At 39.6% G+C, this 13,560-nt stretch overlaps 1 protein-coding gene across 1 annotated transcript in view; it reads left to right on the top strand.

The window, feature by feature from the left end:
• The window catches only part of GNAI1 (G protein subunit alpha i1), a 59,818-nt gene extending 52,664 nt beyond the window's left edge, over nt 1-7,154 (top strand). The window contains exons 6-9 of the mRNA XM_044983010.1: nt 1,347-1,476; nt 2,774-2,927; nt 4,822-5,028; nt 5,150-7,154. Coding sequence (XP_044838945.1) covers nt 1,347-1,476; nt 2,774-2,927; nt 4,822-5,012 — 475 coding nt within the window. The 3' untranslated portion in view covers nt 5,013-5,028; nt 5,150-7,154. The remainder of the gene's footprint in view (nt 1-1,346; nt 1,477-2,773; nt 2,928-4,821; nt 5,029-5,149) is intronic.
• Nucleotides 7,155-13,560: the final 6,406 nt, after the last annotated feature.

The following is a 13,560-nucleotide window of genomic DNA, read 5'->3' as shown; positions in this document are numbered from 1 at the left end:
GACCTTTAGAGCAGTGGCTCTTAACCATGGGACCCTGGGCTCCCTAGGGGGCCACGAGCAGGTTTGTTGGGGCCCTCCAAGAAGGGCCAGCATTAGACTCACTGGGGCCCAGGGCAAAAAGCTGAAGCCCCACCGCATCGGGCTGAAGCCCAGGTCCCTGAGCCCTGCCACCCGGGGCTGAAGCTGAAGCCTGAGCAATGTGGCTTTGTGGGGGCCCCTGTGGCATGGAGCCCCAGGCAGTTGCCCTGCTTGCTACCCTCTAATGCTGGCCCTGGCTTTTATATGCAGAAAACCAGATATTGTGGCACAGGTGGGCTGTGGAGTTTTTATAGCATGTTGGGGGTGTCTCAGCAAGAAAAAGGTTGAGAACCTCTGCTGTAGAGCATGTTTACACAGTCCACGGCATCCAGAGCCTTCCATACTAGATCAATAGACTTAGGTAATGGGGCTTGCACTAGTGGTCTAAAAATAGCTATTTAGATAGCGCTTTGAAGTTGCAGCTTGGGCTTTGAAGTCCTCTCCACTCTAGGCTTCAGAGCCCAAGATCCAGCCTGAGCTGCAACTTCAGATTGCTTTTAGGAGTCCTCAGCTAACACAAGCTTTGAATTGTGAGGAAACTGAGGGAGAGTTGTGGCCACTTTGCCCTTTATCCCTTGTACAGTGGTATCAGGAGGCCCTATTCAAAAACTCAGATCTCACCACCCATAAGGTGCATGCCCACCAATAGAGGAATCCACGCTGACTAAATCATCTCAAACATCTCTTGGGTACTGAAATGCTTACCTCAGCTTATATATTAGAGTTCTTTAAAGATCAACCTGATCAGCTATAGGAAAGAGAACTGGATTTTTCTGTTTTAAACATTAGCAACTGACGTGTTTGCCAAACCCCAGCTGTATGGCTGTGCACGAGTCGAAACCCAACATGATTTCTAGGCTGAATTTGAAAAGCTGAAAGTTTAGAAAAATTATAGTTTGAGTGATAAACCGTGTATATGTATAATAAAACTATATCCAGGTGCATATTTTGCAGTGTGTTTTGACATCTTGCAGCCATAAACAGTTGCAGAGAAACTGTGTAGTTCAGATCATGTTTACTTCTGCAGAGCATTTTATTTGCTTTAGTTTCAAAGTAATTTTTGCTAGAAAGTAATGCAAATTATTGTATTGAAGAGATTTTTAAGGCTTTATTAAAATTAATTTTCAACACTAAGCTATTACTCTAAAACTTTAATACCCTTCCACCATAAAATTGTGTGATCAGACTAGTACAGTCTGCTCTTTAATTTTATGTATAGTATTCAGAAGGCTGGAATTTTAACGCTATCTTATTTTTCTATTTTGCAGAATGTTTGATGTGGGAGGCCAGAGATCAGAGCGGAAGAAATGGATTCATTGCTTTGAGGGAGTTACAGCAATAATCTTTTGTGTAGCGCTCAGTGATTATGACTTGGTCCTAGCAGAAGATGAGGAAATGGCAAGTAAACTAATCTTGAAGGAAGGGGGAGAAGAGGAAATAAAAATTAAATGATTTTGAAAGAAGTTAATCCCTTTATGAAAAGTGTGTATATCCTCTGTTTTCACAAGGAAGTAATTTCCACTTGAAAGTGTCCCAGTGGACAGTAGAAATGGAGAAGAAAATGCCATCTCTTTGAATATCACTTTCTTACTGGATACTTTTGTTTACACGTAGCTCTTTTCCATGTTCCAAAAGACATTCTATTTTTAAATTAGGTAACAGAGGTGAACACTTGTTTTAAATTGCATAGTAGGGGGTTAATAAGATAAATTTTGGTGATTCAGACAATTTTTAGTGGAAAACCGTATGGCTTATTTAGACCACCACTTTGTGTTTTCTTTCTTTCTTTTTTACCTAGTGTCCAGTCCTTCAATCTTCCTTTCTATAGGTCTCTTTCTCTGATAATTTTCCCTGCATTTGCTGGTCTCCTCTATCTGTGTCTTCGTTTCTTTGGTTTTTCTTTCCAGCAACTCTTCTTTCAGGATCAGACTCCCCTAGCGAAAGCAGACACAAACTAGCACCACTCTTTATTCATGGAGCTGACAAGAGTGATCCTAGTCTGTGTTGCTCTCTAGCTGGCTTAATAAGTAAAGTACTACTTTGGTGCTGACTCTCCTGTAGACTGTAATTTGGGAGGTAAGGAAGTAGGCTTCAAATCAAGCCTAGGCAAATTGTGTCCTGGGTGGGTGGTAGTCTACTAGTGTAAACAGTTAAAAGCATGGCAGAGGCTATATGCATGACTGGAAAATGTTTGTGAGTAAAGCACTTTTTCATTTGATCTCCTGGTATCACTGGAGTACTTGATTATCTGGCAGGGCTGCCATATTTGATTTTCTGACTTCTTTAAGAGGAGTTATACAGTAATCAATTTCCACTTAAAGGTCACTGTCTTCCATGGAATGCCTTTTCTTTATAACGTTTGCAGTTATGTACGGAAGAGAGACACTAAACTGTGCAATTGTTAGACATTCAATATTCAAAATTACAGTCATAAGTAAATGAAAAAATAAAGTATTTTCTCACCTGAACGCTGCCAAAATTATTATAGGAAATCGTGCTTTGATTATTTTGTTCTCCATTTCATACAGCACTGGAGTGGGGTTCTGGGATTCAAAATCTCCTGTAAAAGTCTTTTTGTATATTATTACTCCATTGGTAGAGTTTCACTGTATCAAACAGGTATATGTTTCCTGATTTCATTACTATTGAAAAGGATAATGGAGGGTAGGCTGAAGTATCTTCTTTTCAATTGCAGAATCGGATGCATGAAAGCATGAAATTGTTTGACAGCATCTGCAACAATAAATGGTTTACAGACACGTCTATTATTCTTTTCCTAAACAAGAAGGATCTCTTTGAAGAAAAAATCAAAAGGAGTCCCCTCACTATTTGCTACCCTGAATATGCAGGTATTCTGCTAGTTACCTGGGAAGTCAAGTCACTTCCTGTTATGGAATTTTATTACTGGTTTTATGATGCATGAGCCAGTAAGAAACAGTTTAATCTAGAATCAAACTTGTGTCTGTAGCTAGCAGTTTGGGGAGATAGTTTTTTAGTTGTAAACGGAGCCAATTTCATATGGAAGTTGAGTAACAAAATCATGAAACTTCACTATGCCACTTTTAGTCACTTTAAAGTATGTGCCAAATCCTGCTTTCTTTACTTACCTGAGTAGTCCCAGCTGAGTCAGTAGAACAATGAATGTGAGTAAGGCTAAGAGAATTTATAACTGCTCATTGTAGAGCAGGAATGCTCCTGTTAGACCAGTACTCACTATCTCTGGGCTGCGAGCATTGACAGCCTGAAAAATCACAACCAGGTCTAAAAATATTCCAAAATATAGTTAACTACAGCTCAAAGATATGAAAAACTGTACATATAAGGGGAGAAAACTGTCCCAAACTTGTAACAGCTTACAAAATGGCAACTCTGATAGTCTTTCCAACATAGATGTATTGTAAGGTGGTGGTTTGAGAGCATAGTTGGCCAATTACTAACATTAAACAAGAATTTAAAATATTTAACTGTAATCAAAAGTATTGTTACATTCATGGTTTATTGAAAGCTGATATCAAACATCTTTTCAAGTACATGGAATGTTTGGAAGCACTGGGGGAGAATCCACACAAATATTTGGTTCATTGTTCAGTATTTAAAGTGTTTAAATGTTCTTCGTGGTGAGATACTTTCCAATTTATTCTGCTTAGGCTCTTCCTGTACTCCATTTTGCTCCAAAACCTTTACAATCATAGGATTTTCTCCTAAAGAGGTTTAGGGCATTTAGGTTTTCTTAAACACATTGGAAGGAAAAACATGGTATGCAAGAATTCTTTAGGAAGAGAGGATGATGTAATTCAGCAGTGGTCTGTATTTAGAATGTCATATAATTATATAAATCTACTGATAGGTAGTGGAAATCTATCATTCTGTTGTGCAGAGAATACTTACTTGAAAAAATATAATTAAAACTGGGAGAAAAGAGAGAATAGGCCAAATATAAATTTAGGCAGGTGGAGATGGAAGAAAGCACCATGAAAAAGAAAAGTGAGTGTAAACAAAAAGAAATGGAATGGGGGAAGGTTGGTTTTTTTGGTTGTTGCTTCCCTCAGTATTTATTTTCCTTAGTGTTTAATCTGAAAACATGAACTAACAATTCCATGGAAACAAAACATCATTTCTATTTGCAGAGCAGTTATAGCTCTTTAATAACCTGATCGACCTCCCATCGAAGTCAAGGGTAAAATTTCCAAATAAGTGGGAGTTGAATTGAGTCCATAGCCTTTATAATTAATAATCCAGCATGTTTTACCACCAGCAAGTTTTATACTCTAACTTAAAACAGTAGTTGTGAGGTTACTTAAAACTGCATACAATTCTTCCATTTTTAAAGAAACTGTCCAGCAGTTTTAAAAAAAATAGTTCATGGCTTCCTTCAAAGTGTATAGTATTCATTGCTGCTTAGGCCTTGTCTACACTACAAGGGGAAATCGATCTAAGCTACTCAGCTTCAGCTACATGAATAACATAGCTGAAGTCGACGTATTAAATCTACTTACCGCGGGGTCCACACTATGCGATGTTGACTGGAGACGCTTTCCCATTGACTCCCCTTACGGGTCTCCGTTCAGGTGGAGTACAGGAGTCGACGGGAGAGCGATAGATGGTCAATTTAGAGGGTCTTCATTAGACCCGCTAAATCGACCGCCAATGCATCGGTCACCGTGTGTCTACACTTATTGTGGGTTTGACAAGCCCTTAGTCTGAAATTTAGTATTTATTGATCAACTTTTTCCCTTTCTTCAGGATCCAACACTTATGAAGAGGCAGCTGCATACATCCAGTGTCAATTTGAAGATCTGAACAAGAGAAAGGACACAAAGGAAATCTATACTCACTTCACATGTGCCACAGATACCAAGAATGTGCAGTTTGTTTTTGATGCGGTAACTGACGTCATCATAAAAAATAATCTGAAAGACTGTGGCCTCTTCTAAGACTTTGCATTCAATGGTAATTGTGTTCCTTGACCAGAATGAGTAATAGAACTTTTCATCATTTTGTATATGCCTCGGTAATAGAAAGCATTTGTACATGTACATAGGAGTCTAATTCTCTTGATCTTTATTTTTAGATTTGAAGAATGACTTCACAAACTTCTAACCTGATGGGGTTTCAAGAAGAAAGAAGTACAAAACAATTTGTGCTGAATAACAGACCAGTACTGTACTTGCCTGTTTTAACAGCTTTATTTATGTTTGTCTTGTAAATTTAAGTAATTAAATATTAGGTAACAATGAAAAGTATCTTGATTGTATGTATACTTGTAATTGTAGGAATGTTATTTGTATGAACATTGAACAGAATATTTTAATAACTTGATTTGTGTTCCAAAGTTTCCACGTTTTATGAGAATGCTCTTAAGAAGGGTAAATTTTTTTTTTTTTGCGCCTTTGGATTATTTAAACATCTTGTAAAATTTATTTTTTGTTTCATCTTAAATATGCATGCTGACTTATTAGGTTTTGTTTGCATAACCAAGTGTTACAGGCTTCTTGGTAGTCTAAAATAATCTTACGCTTGCTCAGCTTTAAAGGGACACTGTGAATTGAAGTTTGTCCCTAACCTTCGGTTTTGAAAAAGCTCTTAAAAATTTCAAGGCTAATAAGTTTTCGTTGATTTATTAGAATTCCAGTGGAAACAACTGATTACAAATAAACTTCTGCTTGCAATCTTTTCAGTCCAAACGTTACAACACTGAGAAACTGAAACTGGATGAGTTAATTTTCATTGCCCAAACTGATGGAAATGTAAAAAGAAATTATTGGTATCAATAACAGAGATTAAATTTTTTAAATGTATTTTGTCTATTTATCTTTCTCCTGCGAGTGACAAAACTCTCCTTGCTCTCGTAAAAGCCAGTGGCAAAACTTGAGAGCAAGACGACTTGTTTTCTTTTCATTCCATGGATTCAGAATCAGGTTCCTAATGTGTTGCTATTAATTGTAGGTAAGAAAACTAGTTCTACAAATTATTGATAGTCATGAAAACATCAGACACTACCAAAAAGCAATGCACAGTGGTATCAAATATAGTACAGATATTTTCTGTTGCAAATATAAAGAAAATCTTCACTATCTCTGATCTCCATATGAGGTAATTATTTGCTAATGTTGACTTTTAATGGTGTGCACTTGTGTGATTTTTAAATTGACCGTGTCCCTTTAAATAATATTGCATAGAATTTATTTCCTTTCATTGTATCATTTACTATGTAAGGGGTATATTGTGCATTGCCTTATGGGTAGTGCCAAAACTGATTTTTATACATTTGAAACTGAAATAAGCTTTTATTTTGTAAATAAGTTCTTAGATGGTTGTCCTGAGCATTTTGGTCACCTAAGAAATGTAGTCACAACAAATTTAGAAATATTACTTTCTACAGTTGTTGGAACATTGTTTGTAACTACCATACACCATACTACTTTGTCCACGACGAGAACACCTCTGAAACTGTTGCAAGTTTTTCATATTTTCTTACAGATTCATATGCTTAGAAGTGTTCATTCTAAATGTCTAATTAGAGTTAGTTTAAAGCATTAACTCATTTTTGGTTGTGTGTATACTTGGTTTAAGGCTGTCAAATGGCCTTGAAATAGTTCTTATCTCAGCTCTTTTCATTCTTGGAATTTTCCATTGTTTGCTATGGAATTTCTAAATGTTTTCAAATGAGAGGTTAAAACAAAAGAGCAGTAATATTAATTTATTAATGATGGAGGTTGTTGAAAATGTTCACACACAAGCTCTTTTAGTTAGTAATTATGGTAAACAGTTTACATCTTGGACTGCTTTGAATTGTGCATTATGCTGCAGTCACAACTGATTTTATGTATCACTGAAATATTTTGTGACTATTTAACTTGTTGTCTTTGTACTTAATGTAAAAAAAAAAAAACCTGGGATTAATCAAAAATTACTGAAAATTTGTCTAAATTCTTTGTGCCTTGCCTAAGAGAAATGTTTTTCATTAAATTTACTGATGGAAGACCTGCTGCATCCACTTTGTGAAGATAGTGAATAAAAATGAAAAGAAATGAAATTGTGTAAATTCACATGAGTGTATGTAAGTAAAATAAAAATGAGCACACATTGATGACCATTGCTGATGGATTCCTGAATTTTATCCTGTATAATTTACTAACATCCTAATAAAATTGAGATTTTTAAAAAAAAACGAATTATAATTCTTTCCTGAAATATATACACTGTTTTTTGTCCTGTGCTAAACAAGTGCATTGAAAATATATCTCCTCATGAGCTCTTCCATTCCAGACTGATGAACTTTCCTCTTTTGACTTGATGAGTTGGCAGCTGGACAAATTTCCATGAAGACTCTCCTTTCCGCCCCCTCCCCCCGAACTGATTCTATGGTGGGAATCTCACAGGTCTGTGTCTTACATTTACAGAATGGTGTATACAAAATAAGCTGTTCTTTTTCATGCATTTTAAGGCCTAAAGGGACCGTTATGAAGACCTAGCCTGATCTGTATAACACAAGCCATGATATTTCACCCAGTAATTACTACATCAGGTTAATAATTTCTGGTTGATCTTTTAGAAAGTCATCCAATCTGAAAGACTTCAAATGATGGAGAATCCTCCAATCCCATGAGCTTTATCTTCCAGCCTATTGGAGGATGTTATGCCTTTGTCCGATATAAAGAACTATCTAGTAACAAATTGTCTTTCTGTAATCTCGTCAGTGCTGTATATACAGGTCATGTCACCTCACTTCTTCCTGCTGTTTCCCTACTCATACATCCAAAGACACTGTTAGCCTTTGTATCCATAGCATCATGCGGGAAGCGTGTATGCAGATTAGTTAATTATCATGACATCTGTCACTTTATAAGAACATAAGAATGGCCATACTGGGTCAGATCAAAGGTCCATCTAGCCCAGCATCCTGTCTTCTGACAGTGACCAATGCCAGGTGACCCAGAGGGAATGAACAGAACAGGTAATCATCAAGTGGCCCATTCCCAGCTTCTGGCAAACAGGCTAGGGACACTTTCAGAGTTGTTGCTTTCCTGAATAGAGTCAAAATTACACCAACTTGTGTCACCAATATCAAAATGTGTGTGAGCCACCAAAATGACATCAACTTGTGAAACCAACACCTTTGACATCTGAAATTGTAGCTTTCCTCTAACACAGAACAAATAACTTCATTAGATCAGAAAAGTGGTGTCCTTGAAGTTACTGGATCTGTCTGCCTTTTTCTCTCTGCTTCACTGTAAGCTACAGCCTAGAACCTTCCTCAGTCCACCTCTTATCCAGCTCTGTTTTTGAAGTTTTTTTGTTGCAAAATTGCCACCTTCAAGTCTGTCACTGAGTGGTTAGAGAGGTTGAAGTGTTCTCCCACTGGTCTCACAGATCTTGGGAGACAGGCCAGTCCTCGCTTATAGACAGCCTCCCAACCTGAAGCTAATACTCACCAGCAACCGCACACCATACAACATAAACACTAACCCAGGAACCTATCCTTGCAACAAAGCCCGATGCCAGCTCTGTCCACATATCCATTCAAGTGACACCATCATAGGACCTAATCACATCAGACATGCCATCAGGGGCTCGTACACCTGCACATCTACCAACGTGATATATGCCATCATGTGCCAGCAATGGCCCTCTGCCATGTACATTAGCCAAACTGGACAGTCTCTACGCAAAAGAATAAATGGACACGAATCTGACATCAAGAATCATAACATTCAAAAACCAGTGGGAGAACACTTCAACCTCTCTAACCACTCAGTGACAGACTTGAAGGTGGCAATTTTGTAACAAAAAAACTTCAAAAACAGACTCCAAAGAGAAACTGCTGAACTCGAATTAATATGCAAATTAGATACAATTAACTCGGGCTTAAACAGAGACTGGGAATGGTTGGGTCATTACACTAATTGAATCTATTTCCCTATGTTAAGTTCTCCTCACACCTTCTATGGGCCATCTTAATTATCACTTCAAAAAGTTTTTTTTCCTCCTGCTGATGATAGCTCATCTCAATTGATTAGACTTTTCCTGTTGTTATGCATACTTCCACCTTTTCATGTTCTCTGTATGTATAAATATCTCCTGTCTGTGTGTTCCATTCTATGCATCCAAAGAAGTGAGCTGTAGCTCACGAAAGCTCATGCTAAAATAAATTTGTTAGTCTTTAAGGTGCCACAAGTACTCCTGTTCTTTTTGCGGATACAGACTAACACGTCTGCTACTCTGAAACCTGTCAATTTATTACGATTTTTAATGAAACCAGAGACATGCCTAGTGATACTAAGGGTACTCTATCCCAACATTAATTACCTCTTATGTGAGCATGTTCAGAGTTCGCATGTGTATGATTTATCAATTATGGCTATAGCCCCTAGAAATAGATTAATCTAGCCAATTTAAAATCTACAAGAATACTGAGATAAGGTCTTTGTGCTTTTGAAATGTTCAGCATCTTTTGATAAGAGTACAAAGGATCACGGAGATAAACTTCCAAGGTGTGAATCTGTTGGGCGCTGCAGCCAGATAAAAGCCTATCGTATATGACTTAGAAGTATCTTCTTTGAGCATTTGTCCACATGGATATCACTATAGGTGTGTGAGCCAAGAATCTTTTAGCCAGAAGTGTCCATTGGGGCTATGCATGCATCCTGCTTACCCTTACACCCCCTACAGCAAGGGTAAAAAGGACAGAGCAGCCTCAACCACCATGCATGTCTTTTTCATTGCCCATGGTAGCGAGTCAGAGCCCAGGGTGGCCTCCAGCTTCCCCATAGTTCTTACATTTAGAATTAGTTTTGATAAGTTTTATTTTTCTTTCTTTTGAATATGTCTGATGGCTGAGAATAGGTTTCTGGGCTTTAAAATATGCCCTGCCTGCAAGATATCTATGCTCGCCAATGATGCACATACAAAATGTTTTGTTTAGGGGAGTCTCATATCTCTGAGTGTGCCACTTGTAACTTTTTTTCTGAGCTTCCACAAAGGGCTTATCATGCCCATTAATATTATTTCTAATGGAAAGTTCATTGTGTAGTGTAGATTCTGAGGTTCCCCCTCAAAAGCAGTCTGCTCCGACTTCAAAAACAGTTTCAAAGTGTCGTCTATCTTTGGTGACTGGCATTACTTCCTTGGCATCATTGGCATTGGTACCACATCTTGATAAGAATTCTAAGACCTCCGCGCTGGTACCACTGTCACAATTCCATCACCATCAGTACTGTTTCCTATGTCCACCAAGGCTGCTTTTATATACCATTACTCTGGAACCAGAATCCGCTTTTTGGATGTCTCTCCTGTATTTGTGCTATCCAAGTCTCTGCTGATACCAGAGCCCTGAGTACCAAAGATGAAAATTTCTCTGCATCCAACCTCTACAGTACTGTGATGGGGTAAACTTGCCCTGCACGGGAGATGAAAGGGTTAAACCAGTACTCTTGGCAGTGGAAGCCACGCCCCCTCACCCCTACTGAGTATGCTCCAACTGCTGCAGTATAAAAGGGAGCAACTCAGCTCAGTCTGGGCTGACCGCTGAGGAGGAAGGATGCACTCTTCAGCTCCAGCAGAGAAGCAGCTGGAAGCCCAAGCCATGAGAGTGGGGGATGCTGGCACCAGGATACTGGCAGATGCCCCAGAGACATTGCAGCTGCCAAGGGCTATGCCATCCAAGGGGCCTGGAGAGTCTGAGAACACTTCCACTGCAGGAGTCAAGGTAGGAAGTAGCCCAGGGAGGGACTAGCCAGTGTCCCTGGAGCAGTCTGTGTGTTGTGGTCAGATTCCCCATCGTCTTTGTGGTGAACCCCTTCGCCACTACCAGGGCCCAGGGCTGGGACCTGGTGGAGATGAGAGGGCCTGGGTCCCCCTACCCAGCCACCCCCCCTTTCGGGAGTGGCGTACAAAACCCCCTTCTATTGACTCTGGCCATTAGGCTGCATTTCCCTGCAGCAAAGGGGAGTCCCATTGACTTTGGCCATAGGGCCATGCTTCCCTGCCACCAAGGGGAGCCCTATTGACTCTGGACATTAAGCCACACTTTCCCGCATACGAGGAGAGCCCTATTGGTGCCAGCCATGGAGCCCTGAGGCTGAGCTCAGCCATATTGACTTAACCACAGGGCTATTGCCCTTGCCCCACCCTGAGGGTGCCTTGTGACAAGTACCAATGCCTCCTCATGCTATGAGTCTTTCTGTTCCTATGCCTCAGGAATTAGCTCCTCTAGAAGGATTCTGTTAAATGCATCACCTTCACATGGCAGCAGGAGCCCTTCACCTATGAGATCTTCTTTGCCTAGGTTGATTCCTGAGTGTAGCCTTGGAAAGGAGCCCCTCTCATCACAGATCCCATGCTTCAGTGTGCTCTCATGTTCTGGTTTCCACTTATGGGGAACCATTTGCCCTTCCTTTATGAGACTCAGTCCTGACTCTATTGGCCTCTGTGGAATCCTTGGCCTCACCCTCTCTGCTTTGTATTCAGCTGCATCAAGATCCTGTGTAAGGTTACATCCTTCTAAAGAATCATCTACAAGTGCCACAGTCCTCTTACCATGAACTCCTTCAGAGTTTGAGCAAGAACCTCATAGCAAGGAAGTATACCTCCTTGAGAAATATGAGGATCAGCCTATTCACCTGACCATGTGATCTTTGTCACCTGACAAAGTTATGGCTCCATCTAATACATCCACAATAGACTATTTCAAGGCCTTCCATGATTTCCTTAAAAGAATGGCAGACATCTTAGAGATTCCATGCCTACTAATGAAGGCATTCTTGAGCCTGTCAAGGACCTGTGGCAGACCCTGGAATCTGTCTTGGACACATCTAAGAGGGGAGATTGCAGGTACCAAGTTCGCCCTAAGGGGTTTTGAGTACTTTTTACTCATCCAATCCCTGAAACTTTGGTTGTGACAGTGGCTCATGAAAATTCTGAGCTGCTTGGGCCGCCTAAATCTATGCCCAGAGATAAAGAGCCCAAGAAGATGGACGTTCTGGGGAGAAAAGTTTACTCCTTTGCAAGTTTTCAGGTTCATATAGCCAACTATCAAGTCTTGTGAGTGAAGTACAATTTCCTGCAGTGAGACAAAGTGCTACAGTTAATGGGTAAGCTTCCTCAAGAGACCAGAGAGTAATTGAAGGCAGTGGCTATGGAAGGTCAGTTAGTGACGAAGACTGATTTGCAGGTCTCACTGGATGCCTCTGATGCTAGAGCATGGTCAATGGCCACTGCAGTCTCTATGCAGACAACACCATGGCTGCAGTTGTCAGGCATTTCAAACGAGGTTCAAGCCACAATTGAGGACCTTCCTTTTGAGGGTTTTTGAAGTCAAGAACTGACAAAGTGCTTCACTTTCTGAAGGATTCTGAGTCTTTTGGTCTTTACAATTGCAGAAGGGGAAGTAAACCAGATCTCTCTTATTCTCCAGGTAGAGGCCTCCATCTTTCTAGAAAAATTAGGATCCTTTTGTTGGTACTGAAATAAGAAAAAGGCCTCTCTTTTGAAAGAGAAGAAGCCCTACTACTATGACAGCATGCTTTTTATAAGGCTGGAGGTGGCATGTTTTATGCTGAGTTCAAAGAAACTTGGATTCGTTTGTCGAAGAAAAACTCAGTTCTCGCTTTTGTTTGGGTGCAGCAAAACCAAATACTTTAATTTCTCCAGTAATTACCATGGAGGGAGAGAGTGCCATAGGACACAGGGTCACCCCAGTCCTGGACAGGTCTCTCCACTGGTAAACAATCACAGCAAGCCTTTATACCTTTTACAGACAATTTCTAACAATAATACAGACAGTAAAAAGCAACAACTACATTTTGTTTATACATAGCAAAAAGGCTTATCTTATTTGTCTCAATCCTAGGAAAAGCAAGCCTGCATTTTGGTTAGTGATTGCAAGGTCGTAATAACTTTGTACACAGTTCCTGTCCTGTCGCCTCGCACTATCTTTGCTCCTACAAGTCTTACGTCATTAAGGTTACAGTATGGCCTGACTCTTGCTAACTAACATTCATTAAGATCTCTTCAAATCCTTGTTAATTATTTACTGGCTTCCACACTCCCCCCTTTTGTACTTCTAGTACAACAAACAATTTCAAATCTCAATTCGCATGAAACCATGGACTTCAGATTCTACAGCAAACATGTCAACCGTCATGGGACGTAATGACAATGCATGATTAGCATGAACATGAAAGGCATTGCTATTCTTACGTTATCTACAACAACAACAACAATAATATAATCCTAAATTAACTAACAACACCACAAACAATAACAATCCCATAGGAATAATATAATGGGGCTGTAGTACAATTGAGAACACAAAGCACAAAACATCATACCTAGTACATAAAGTAAACACTCTATAAGCTGTATGAAAGGCATTCCTTCCAGCTTGATATATATTCTAAAGCATGGGAATTTGCCCTTGCAATTCAGAGATTCTTTGAACCTTTGGTAACAATGAAAGCAAATTTTGAAACCGATCAGGCA

The sequence above is a fragment of the Mauremys mutica genome, chromosome 1 (genome assembly GCF_020497125.1).
Source record: "Mauremys mutica isolate MM-2020 ecotype Southern chromosome 1, ASM2049712v1, whole genome shotgun sequence".
Lineage (NCBI taxonomy): Eukaryota > Metazoa > Chordata > Testudines > Geoemydidae > Mauremys > Mauremys mutica.
The sequence above is the reverse complement of the archived record's forward strand: the minus strand, read 5'-3'. Positions and strand labels throughout refer to the sequence as shown.